We start from the raw sequence: 12,359 nt of genomic DNA on the forward strand, positions 1-12,359 counted from the left end.
GGGACTTTACTGGCCTTGCTAGGAGAGGGGATGGATCTGTACGAAGCAGTGGTTCTCAACCAGGGGTGATGTCATAGCTCCAGGGCACCTTCGACGATATCTGGGGACATTTTTGGTTGCCACACTTGGGGGGAGGATAGCATAACTGGCCTCTAGAGCTAGAAGATGGGGATACTGTTAAATATCCTTCAATGCACAGGACAGCCCCTCACAACAGAGAACTATCCTGTCCAAAATGTCAGGAGGGTCAAGGTGGGGACCCTGGTTAAAAATGACCTGGGTAAGGTCTGTGCATTTCAGTGCCACCTTCAGACAGGCATCCATCCAATATCGCTTGACTTCGTGTAAAGGATGGTTTTTTTAACAATTTGCTTTACTCTATTGGTGTGTGAATGTTTTTTTGATGTACCAAGTGCTTTCTGTCCAAGCAAACAGGACAACAAGCAAACAAACAAAAACACAACTCACATCCCTCTCCAATTTATCTCCAAAGTATCTAGCTAGGGGTTGAAGGCACAGACGGGCCGCCCTCCAAGCCACACATTCTCCAAGAGTGTAGGAGGACCTGGTTGATCCACTTTTCAAACGTGAAAAATGAGGCATATTAACAAAGCACACTAAATGAATCAGCTGCTTGGGATGATCTACAAGCCAGTTCATTTTCCTGTTATTAAATAACAAAGCATGAATCTTGACAAATGAACCCTCTCGTTTGACATTATTTGAAAAACAGAACACGCTTGCTTCTGATGGTCACTTCCCCTTTGAAATTAAATTTAAGGTGAACTTCATTTAAATTCTGATGTGGGGGGAGCTTGTGGACCTTCCTTTGATTGTTTACTGTTTTCAGCATTGGTCTTTCCATCTCCCTTTGTCCTTGGACAGGCCAGAGCTCCCGGCAGGACACCATCCTGCAGAATTCTCTGCAAGGAGGGATTTTGTGTTTCTTGGTGCCCCTACCATGAAGAGGCAAGGTTCTGTACGAGCATCCTGGGGAGCTGTGTGGCTTTTGCAGTCAGGCTCCCGAGGATGAAACTGGGGTTCCAGCTGTGCGACCTTGAGAAGGTCATTGGCCCTTTCTGTGCCTCAGTTTTCTCATTTGTAAACCGTGGAGCAAATGATTTGCCTCCGTGGATTGTTCTGAAGATAACATATAACATGCTCTGCAAGCAGATGGCAAATGTTACCTATAATTATTAGAATCATTAAGAATAGCATCTTCCAAAATGGATGCTAAGTCATCTTTTTTTTAACTTCCTAAAGAGTACACTGGTGCTGATCAGCTGATTTTAGCAATGCTGACACGTGGTTAAGGGGGCTTTTGCCCTCATGTCAGAATCCCTAACAGACCCTCCCAGCAATGCCACCATGAATAAAAAAACATCTAAGAAAAATCTGCTTACTTCCCAAGCATATGCAGCTTCATGACAAGCTCTCTATCCCCTCCTCAGTGGAGCCCCATCTGAAGCCCTTCTTTTGAAAGCGTGCTGTTGCTCACTCCTAACAAGCTGACTCTGCAGAGTCACAGCAGTGCCTCGCCCTGGTACAGCTCAGCGTGACAATGTTCTGTATCTCCAGACTGTATGTCCTCACCCTTCGTAAAGAGGATTTATAAAGTGTGACTTTGAGGTAGCAAAGCCAATTTTATCTGAAGGAAATAATTTTTTTTCTAACATTTTAAAGTGTCTTTCTTAGTGCCTCAAAATGATTTAAATGTTAATCAATGATAAAATTGCAAATCCATCTAAAAACAAAGAATTGGGAATGGAATCAGAACCACTTTTAATCAACAAAGTGGCTGCTCTGACCCATTGACCCCTAAAGGTTATTGACGCTCCTTTTCCCCCCCTTTTTTTTAAGATGCTATAGTTCAGTTATTTGTCCTTGGTAGCCAGAGTGTGCAAAATCGCTTTTGCTTTTCACAAATTAATTCATTTAAGCCTGTGCATTTGTCAGACATTCTGGGAAACTTCTGCCAACATTTTGTTGATTAAAGGGTATGTATTTTGAAAATGAGTACAGAGGAAGGAATTTATAATTCTTTAAACAAAAGTGATTTATAATGTAGGCTGCTACCTGAATCGTTCAGTGTATCAACGGATAAATGAAAATATCAAGGATTAGCAAGAGTGTTGGCACTGGGTCTTAAAAAACTGTGCATTTATTGATTCAATAAGATGGAGAAAGCCTACACCTTTCAGTAGAATTTCTAGAACTTACAAACAAAAATAGGACATAGAAAACCACTCTTCATTGTAAGTATTTTTCAAAGGGTTTTGGAAATACATCTCTCTCTACAAGAATCTGGTGCTTCTACTTCTATTTTTAAATTATATATATCTCATTTCCATGCATACAAGTTCTCTCTCCTTATTCCCACTTTGATTTATTTTTGACCATTTTGTTTTAATTTTTCCCAGTAAATACGGTGTGCCCTTTGGAGGGCACATTTATGGTTTTAAGCCCCATGCAATCTACTAAATGGTGTCTAGTTATGGAAATGCTCGCAAAGACCCCTGGGGCAAAAAAAGAATTACGTCAACACAGATTGATCACTCTGTAGTTGGTGCTTTCTTATTTGATCAGTCAGGGACTCACTTGGTCTGAACCGGTCCATCTAATCTGTGATACATAAAGCTGGAGACATTTTTCTGGCTCCCTGGTGGTTTTAAAGGTTCTGCAATGAGAAAAGTGCTTTAAACAAAGCCTCATTTTAAAGGAAGCCTGAGTACAGAATGGAATTCAAAGAATTTGGAGAGAGGGGAGGTGAAAGTGGTAAGAAACAGCCTGAAAAAAGCTGGGAAATTTAAAAGACTAGTGCACAGGAGGGAAATAAAAAATAAATCCCATCTGGTTATGAGATACACTGACCAGAACGCAGCTTCAACAAGGCCGTGTTAAACACCTATCAAGTGCAGGGCTTGTAAACGGGGAGAGTTTACGTGTTCCCCGGTGTTCGTGGCAGGAAGTAGATTTCATAGGTCAAGAAGGAATTTTTTTTAATGTCAGCCAGGAAACTTTATTCAGCTTTATGCAGATATGACATTCCAAAAGACAATGAATAGTTGTTATTTTATTCAAATATTGAGAACAGAAAGCCTTCCCCGCTGTCATTCACTTTCAAATTCTATGTTAAGTATGTTGCTCTTAGATTAAGTCATACTGAAGAAGTGGTTGAATGCAGCTAACACCAAGGCTTCCAGCATGGAGACTGCAAGAATGACATCGAGGCAGAAAGCAATGCGTCTTTGCAATGGGTTGCTGTGCAGGGAACGGAGAGCAAAGACCCAAGGGAGTCAGCTATAATATGGCCTTACTTCCCATATCCAAGAGGCCTTGTCTTAGAGCCAGTTGGGAATAGAGACAAAGCCACATCTGAAATCTTGGAGGGTGTAAAATGGATTATTATAGCAAGAAACAGGACCGGACAATGCCTCCTGTCTTTATGGGCCAAGTGCTGTGATCACTCAATTTGTATTGTGTGGGGTGTAGCTTGAGAGTTTAAGAAACCCCCACTGGCTGTTGGACAAGTACTCACTTCTCACCCCTGATAGAATAGCTGATGAACAATCAGGTTAGAAGTCTCCAGCCTGTCCCCGCTGGAATCATGACGGATGCATTCTCTGTGTATAGCACTCTTGATGATAGCTGAGAGAACCTAGGGTAGATTTAAAGGTTAAGATCACTGAGACTTCCCAAGTGGTGCTAGTGGTAAAGAACCCTCCTGCCGATGCAGAAACACGGGTTTGATCCGTGGGTTGGGAAGATCCCCTGGAGGAGGAAATGACAACCCATTCTAGTATTCTTGCCTGGAAAACTCCATGGACAGAGGAATGCAGGTCACAGTCTATGGGGCTGCAAAGAGTTGGACATGACTGAGTCCACACATAAAAGACAGATATGACTCACGAATATCATGGTTGTGATTATTATTATTCAGTTTTTTATATTGCTAACACTTATTGTGCAATTAACGATGCCCAGGAACCAGTCTATTTGCATTAGTAGCTCACTGAGTTTTTGTAAAGACCCTATGACGTAGGAGGTGGATAATTTTTTCCTCCTCGTTTTCAGGAGACTGTTGCATCTCAGAGAGGTTCAGGTACCATCCAAAGGTCACACAGCCAATAATGGACATATCAGGGACTCAAACCCAGTCGGTCAATATATTTTCAGAACTTTTGTAGATATGCCTGTTTGAAAAGGAAATAAAGAATAATAATGTCTGCTAATTCAGGCATAAATAGGTATAAAGAGCCTCACATTATATTTTCCCAAGTCATTGAGGGTCATCGTATCATTTCCATTTTGTCATAATAGTGTGACAGGTTAGACCAATGGTTCTTTCCTGAGAAAGATTTCTCCACCCTGGAGGATACTTGGCAGTGTGTGGACACATTTTTGACCCACGGCTGGGAAATGGATGCTACTAAAATCTGGTGGGTACAGGCCAAGGATGCCGCCACCTGCCTGCAGTGAACAGAACAGCCCCCACAAGAGAGAATTATCCTGTCAGTAGTGCCCAGGCTTAGACTTTGGATCAGAGTGACTCCAAGAGAAGAAAACAGTGGCTCAGTCTGCAAACAGAGCGTTCACCATGAAGGAGCAGATATGGGAATGCGAGAACAAGACCAGATAGAGGCATTCATTCATTGTTTCCTTCATAGCATCTCTGTTTGTGGAGTGATCACAATGGAGAGTACTGGTGAGGAAAACAATATGAGAAAGTTTCTTTGGAGAAAAGGAGGGAACGCAGAGTAGAGGCAAAAGCAGAGATATTTCGCTGTCAAAGGTGAGCTAGGGGCAGAGCCCTGGTGCACCAGGAGGGAACCGTGCTGGGCTGATCCAGAGGCAGAGCCAGAGGGCGGGAAGGAGCAAAGGATGTTCTCAGAAGTGCCCTGGAGCAGAGTGTGCATGTGTGGATAGGAGAGGCCGAGAAGCTTGCATTGCTTTCGAGTTGCTCTGCTGGCCTGGGAATAGGTTGCTGGCTCTGTTTTTCCAGTAACAGCCTTTTCTGTTTCCAGCAGTCCTATGCACCAGCTCCCCACCCCATGGCTCCTCCCAGCCCCAGCACAAACAGCAGCAGCAACCACAGCAGCAGCAACAGCAGCGGGGAACAGTTGAGTAAAACCAACCTGTACATTCGAGGCCTCCCACCAGGCACCACTGACCAGGACCTAATCAAGCTGTGCCAACCGTAAGTGCCCCCGTTCTCTGCGCCATTTCCACCTGCATCCGTGCCTGCCCCTCGGGGCTCACCCATATGGGGCTGGCTTTTGTACCCAATGCACCCTGTGAGAAAGACTCTGCTGCACAAATGGGACTTATATTTGAGGTCTGAGTCTAGCTTATTTGGGGGAATGGAATTTGTTTGCCTTTTGCTTTGAAAGAGAAGGGTTTCGAGCAGAGGGAAATAGGGGTGCTGGCTGATGTGCACATATTGACCGGAAAGAGGAGGAGCAACCGTGGAGTTGGGTTCTCACACCTGTGGCTGATGAGTTCTCACACCGTGTGGTTAGTGGGATCTCACACCTGTGGCTGGTGGGACTTCACACGTTGTGGTTGGTGGGATCTCACACCTTGTGGCTAGAGGAACCATTGATGAATCTCATGAAAGAAACTGCTTTTTTTTAGAGAGGTATTAGTGATGGAAATCACAAAAACTCAGAAGTTGTAGATTTCAGGATGGTCACTTGCTAGTTGCAAAGCTTTTCTGGCCAGTTCTTGTTTGGTAAATATAAGTTCAGCTGGGACCAGGTAATTGGAAGATTAGAAGGCTAATCCTTTCGTATCCTTGAAAACATCTATTTCCAAGCCCACTAAATATATTTCTCACCAAGGCCAAGAACCGCAGTCACCAAGTAGGTTTCTATTTCCCAAGAAATATGGTAGCAATTAAATGCCCTTCCAAAATGTTTTCATTCATCTACTACCTACCAACACTTATGTTATTAACTCTCTTATTTCTGTGCAAACCAATTAAACATATTTAAGTTTATCCTCCAAATAATATGAATAATGGATAATGAATTAAGAATCATAGTCCTTAATTTCAGATTGCTGATTATTGTCAAAGTAGTATCAGTGCAGCTATTTGTTATTTGATTGTGCCTCAGCTGGGTATTTTTAAATTAGGGAAACTATTACTCAGTTTTTCTTTTGCTCTTTTGCAATGCTTTTATAAGAAGGTCGAGTGGATATTTATTTTGTAAATTTTCCAACCTCTTTTGGAAGAGGAAAACAAGGCAGATAGTATTTATTTGCCTTTGTCCCCGTTTTGAAGATTGGGAACAAATACAAAACAACAGGAAATGGCAGATTAGACAAAACACAAATGCATAACATAATCATACATAATCAGTTGACAGGGCAGTTTGTAGATTAGGGAAGCGCCCCACCCCCCGACTCTGCCCCTGCTACTATCAACTGTCTTGATTTGTGAAAGAGGGAAAACAGAACATTGGAAAATAAATACTTATTTGAAAGCAGTTTTTTAAAAAAGAAAGATGCCAGGGCTAAGACATAAAAATATGTTAGGTTTTGGTCAATAAAATGTTCAAGTTGGGAATTGGTTGGTAAATCACTCAACAGTTTTTTTTACTTCTTGCTACTGTTAGAAAAAACTAAACTATTTTGAAAAGTAAGGTCATTGAAGATATGAAAAATGATACACTTTACATTAGAAGCTTCAGATGAAGAATCTCCTGGAATGGATACTGATGTGAAGAAGTAGACTGGCTATTATATTTGTGTGTGAATCTCATTCATAAAAACAGTGGTAGGTATTAAGGAAAGATTCTTTCCTACTGCTCTCTACCACTCACAGAGCTTGTGGAAGCACAGATGTCTGGGCCCCTGAGGTTGCAATTCACTAGTTCTGGGGTGGGGCCTGAGAATGTGAATTTCAGCAGTTTCCCTCCTGTTATCATGAGGCTGCTGGTTTTCTGAGAATCGCTTCTTGGGGGGAGGGGGGAAGCACAACCTGAAAGTTGAAAATTGTGTTTCGTTTGGTGAACTTGCTGAGGACTCAAGGCTGAGTGAGTGACAGCCTCTCAGGTAGCTCTGACAGACTGCTCCAAAGAGACAAGAGAGAAGCCAGTTATACCCACAGAGCTTTTGCAGCAAAACCCCAGTAGTCAGAACATCAAAAGATAACTGTTAATTAAAGAAAACTAGACATCTCAAGGTAACGAATTTAGTGTTTTTCTGTGTACAGGAAAAATGCAAGAATCTGGGCTTATGGAAATCACCCCTTGGATAGGCTTCTTAACTCAGGGTCAGTATTCTGCTCTTCTCTATCCTGAATCCCTTCAGTGTGCACAATCAGGGCGGCTACAGCAGCTGATGGCTTGGCGTCCAAACATTTACTGATATGGCAGACAACATTTTTCATCCACGTCTCTGTACAATAATATAAAGACCACTGACTATTCCTAAAGCAAGAAGTCTTGCTTAATACTTGAAGGCATTTCAGGTGGAACCCTGCGTATTAAAATCTGCTTGGCCACTTTGTGATCTTGTGGCAAATGGCTTTGAGCCTCTGTCTCTTCTTATAAAAGAGTGCATTGAATATGATTATTTCTAGGTTCCCTGTCATACCAGGGGTGTGCTGCAGCTGCCTCTGAGTAGCGCACCTGAGCCAGTGGTTAAATATTCACAGATTCTGTGCATGATTTGTTACAGTCTCAGTATCTTGAAATCAGCCATGATGGGAGTATTCATGTCACAGGAATCATCAAGGCCTATAAATGAGGACTTCTAAAATTCCTGGTATATCATTTTTAGAGAGCTGGTTTATGAACATACACCATATAATGATGTAGCATTCTACTATGGATTTCTGTATCAGTGTCCATTTCTGCAAAGAACATTGCCAGAAATGTATAAATGGGAAGTGTTGCCTAAAAGTCTGCATTGGCATTATTAACTCAGGAAGAGATGTAGTGGCACAAGAACATTATGTTTGAGGGAAAAAAAGATTTTTTTCATGTTTCTTCTGTGCATTTGAGAAACATAAAGAATACTAAGGGCACCAAGGGTACTGGTTGCTTGTTCGTAATGATTTTTTGCTGGCTAATAAGATCTGGCCTATACTACTGTTATTGTGAAAATGTTTGTGGGTTCTTTGGTTTACTAAAGTGGTCTGGACCTGGGGTTTATTGCTGAGATGTGCTTTCCTGGAGAATCTTAGAGAACTAATGTGACCAGGTAGGGTAATGTGGAGGAATTAGACATGTGCTGAGAGTTTGGCATTTCACTTCTGGCTGTGCCATCAGCTGGTACGTGGCCCTAGGCAAGTGACTCATTCCCCCTTACTTTTGGCTTTCTTCATATATAAAATGGGGGCTGTAGTCATAGGGTCGCAAAGAATCAGACACTACTGAGCGACTAAGCACATACACACAAAATTTATGCAGATTTTCTTCAGAATGTTTTTAAAAGTGTGAAACCCTTTAAAATGTTTTTTAATTGTATTTGTATCCTTTGGCTGCTGTAATAAATTACCACAAACTAGGTGACCTAACGTATCAGAAATTTATTCTCTCATGGTTGTTGTGGCCAGATGTCCAAAATCAAGGGCCATGCTCCCTCCAGAGGCTCTAGAAGAAAATCTTCCCTCGCCTTTTCCAGTTTTGGGTGGCCACTGGCATTCTTTGGGTTACGGCCACATACCTCTCTGTCTGATCTGTCTTCATGTTACCTTCAGCGCTGTGTACTTAATCTCCCTATGCTTCTCTCATATAAGGACACTTTTGTTGTGATTTCAAGCACACTGAAATAATCCAGGATAATTTCATGTGACGAGCCTACTTACGTCTGTAAGACCCTTTTTCCAAATAAGGTACTATTCAAAAGTTCTGATGATTAAGATATGGACATACCTTTTTGGGCAATGGCACCCCACTCTAGTACTCTTGCCTGGAAAATCCCATGGGCAGAGGAGCCGGGTAGGCTGCAGTCCATGGGGTCGCTAGGAGTCGGACACGACTGAGCGACTTCACTTTCACTTTTCACTTTCATGCATTGGAGAAGGAAATGGCAACCCACTCCAGTGTTCTTGCCTGGAGAATCCCAGGGACAGGGAAGCCTGGTGGGCTGATGTCTATGGGGTCACACAGAGTCGGACATGACTGAAGTGACTTAGCAGCAGCAGCATACCTTTTTGGAGGTGAACTTTAGCCCACTACAGTCTGCCTTCTGGATGCCCAACTTTATGTCTGTCCTGTGTACAAAATATATTCATCCTACCCTAACATTTCCCAAAGCCTCAAACCCATCCAAACGTCATCAGTTCAAAGGTCCCAAATCTCATCTAGATCATCTAAATCAGCAACAGGCGAAAACCCTGGGGCAAAATTCCTTTGCATCTATGAATCAGTGGAACAAGACATCAGCAGGGCTCCTGCTTCCAAAATGCAGGGGTGGGACAGGCATATGATAATAGTTACAGACATTCCTATTCCAAAAGGAAGAAAATGGAACAGATATAGAAAGGAGTTCCCTGTCCTGATGATTTTAAGAATTTGGCCAGGCAGAATCCCCGTCCCTAGAGGCTCAGATGGTAAATGTGGGTTTGATTCCTGGGTTGGGAAGATCTCCTGGAGGAGGGCATGGCAACCCACTCCAGTATTCTTGCCTGGACAAGCCCATGGACAGAGGAGCATGGAGAGCTGCAGTCTGTGGGGTGGCAAAGAGTCAGACACCACTGAACAACAAAGCACAGCACATATATAAAATAATGAGTTTGTACTAAGCTTTTTAAATTTATTTTTTAACTTTTTATTTTCTATTGGAGTAGAGCCAGTTAACAATGTTGTGATAGTTTCAGGTGTAGAGCAAGGGATCAGCCATAGATACACATGCATCCATTCTCTCCTAAACTCCCATCCCCCCCCCAGGCTGCCACATAACACTGAGCAGAGTTCCCTGTGCTATTGTTGGTTATCCGTTTAGAATACAGCAACGTGTACATGTCCATCCCCAGCTCCCTAACTATCCCTTTCCCTCATCCTTCCCCCTGGCAACCGTAAGTTCCTTCTCTAAGTCTGCTAGTGTGTTTCTGTTTCGTAAGTATGTTCGTTTGTATCATTTCTTTTTAGATTCCACATATAAGGGATGCCATACGATATTTCTCTTTCTCTGCCTGACTTACTTGACATGACAATCTCTACGCCCATCAGTATTGCTGCAAATGGCATTATTTCATTCTTTTTAATGGTATACATGATAATCTTTTATTTATTTATTTTTTAGTTTAAAAGTCTGATAGTTCATTGAGGCTCTCATTAGTTAGCAGTAAAACCCACCCTGGCCACCTTTCACCAGTCCCCTTTTGCAGTGTTGGCAGAGCCACCGCCTGAACTGGTTCATCTGCCTAAGTAGGACCTGAGGGCTGGAGGTACCTTTGCTAGACACCCTCAGGGCATTTGATAGAGACCCTCGAGAGACTGGTTTCCTCTCCCGCAGTGGCGATTTCTAACAATGCGCATCACTATTTTAAATTAGCATTCTTCTAAAAACTCAAATTATTTTGCATATTTTGCATTCGTAATACTCATCCAACACTTTAAGATAATTTCACCTACAAAATAGATAATATTGGTAGGTTTCCATGATTTTGTCATCAGGATCAGTTTTTCATGGTTATTCCTATGAAATTACCAGAACTTGCAGAGTTACTGTTTCTTTATATTAGAGGAAATGCAATATTTGCTAATATCCAGAGCAATAAAATAATAGAAAACAGAGATATATTAAAAAGGCATAAATATATCAAATTATCTGGCATTAGAATATAATATCCATATGAATGCTAATGAACAGCAAGAAAATGATATTACAGGAAAGAAATTGCATTATTTCTCAATGTATAATCTGAAAGCAAATTCTTATTAAGGGATTCCATTCGCATTTATCTTCAAAGCTGCTATGGTTGGATCACAAGTAAAGCCAAAGGAAAGAAAGCATAGACATGAAGAATGGCTTTACTGTATGGAAAATCTCTTTAGTTATATCTGGATTCCGTATATATGCGTTAGAATATAATATTTATCTTTCTCTTTCTGACTTACTTCACTCTGTATAATAGGTTCTGGTATTTTGGATGAATGCATGGCTGTGTGCCTTGTAGGAAATAGTAGAATTAAAGACCTTGTAATGTCTTTATCTTGAGAAAACTCAAGGAACTTTGTCTTTTCAATCATGAAATATTCACAGAGGACCTATGTTGCAGTGAAGGCTCAGTGGTGAGTACATCATTCAGACAAAGGTGTTGCTTTAGCAGAGATTATATTTTAATGCGGAAAATGGAAACCAATGAAATGATTGTATGATTTGATATAAAATTGCAACTATAAGTGCAAAAAAAGAGAAAGGAATGTGGAAATAAGAGGATTTGTAACATGGGATGAGGCATTGTTAGGGCAATGGGCAAAGGATCCTTTGAGCTAAGATCAGAAGGAGTAGGAATAGGTATAAGTAAATGAGGAAGGCAGGAAAGAACATTCTAGGCAAAAGCAACTCTGTGCAGAACCAATGGCTAGAGAAAACATGGTGGGTTTAGCAGAGAGAGGGGGTGGAAACTGGGACAACATGACCTGGAAGAATGGAGGGCTAAGGTGATCCCTTTCTATGTCATGTTAGGAGCTTTGTTTCAATTAAGGAAATCATTGAATTGTCACAAACAGGAAGGTGATAGAGTCAGATTTTTTATTCAAAAAGATGATTCTGACTGCAGAATAGAAAGGGCCCTCTGAGGTCAAGGAACAGAACAGGATAGTTCAAGAGTGAGCTGGAATACAGTCAGCTGGAATTACAGTCAGAGAAGAGGGTGTAAGGATAAATATTTGTGGTGGGAAAACAATTGTATGTAGTGAAAGATGTCTTTTTTACATGCATTTATTGTTCCATTAAAAAACGAGGACTTGAGAGACAATTAATCAAGTGAACTCCAAAAGAAACAGCAGAGTAGCACAGAGAGGACCCAGGCTGGCTGATGTTCAGCTAATTTCTTGTTCTTACCTTATCAGGAATGGGTCATCGGTATACCATTAAATATTTAGTGGCTGCAGTATTTAAAGGACTTAAAGCAAATATAGTGAAAACTGAAAATCGAATTGATTCTACAATTATATTCATGGGATGGGTTATCAGTTGGATACTCTAGGTGGAGTACTTGGGTTATGCACCATTTATGCATAGATCAAAGGGGGGATATGGAAATGAAGGAAAATAAATTTGACTTAATAAAAAGAGAGCATTACAGCTTTTTTTTTAACCAAGTAAAATGGTGGTGTGATGATTTTTCACGTATTAAACTCTATTTCCTACCTCAAAGAAACTGGTCACTTCTACAACAT

At 41.4% G+C, this 12,359-nt stretch overlaps 1 protein-coding gene across 11 annotated transcripts in view; it reads left to right on the forward strand.

Annotated features, from left to right (window-relative positions):
* Positions 1–12,359, forward strand: part of RBMS3 (RNA binding motif single stranded interacting protein 3) — an 804,674-nt gene that overhangs the window by 163,065 nt on the left and 629,250 nt on the right. For 8 of the 11 annotated variants that reach the window (XM_070360554.1, XM_070360553.1, XM_005901197.3 and 5 more), the window contains one exon: positions 5,025–5,197. In XM_070360554.1, coding sequence (XP_070216655.1) covers positions 5,025–5,197 — 173 coding nt within the window. The remainder of the gene's footprint in view (positions 1–5,024; positions 5,198–12,359) is intronic. The other 3 variants (XM_070360555.1, XM_070360556.1, XM_070360559.1) reach the window with 1 other exon arrangement.

This window comes from Bos mutus, chromosome 22, assembly GCF_027580195.1.
Source record: "Bos mutus isolate GX-2022 chromosome 22, NWIPB_WYAK_1.1, whole genome shotgun sequence".
Classification (NCBI taxonomy): Eukaryota; Metazoa; Chordata; class Mammalia; order Artiodactyla; family Bovidae; genus Bos; species Bos mutus.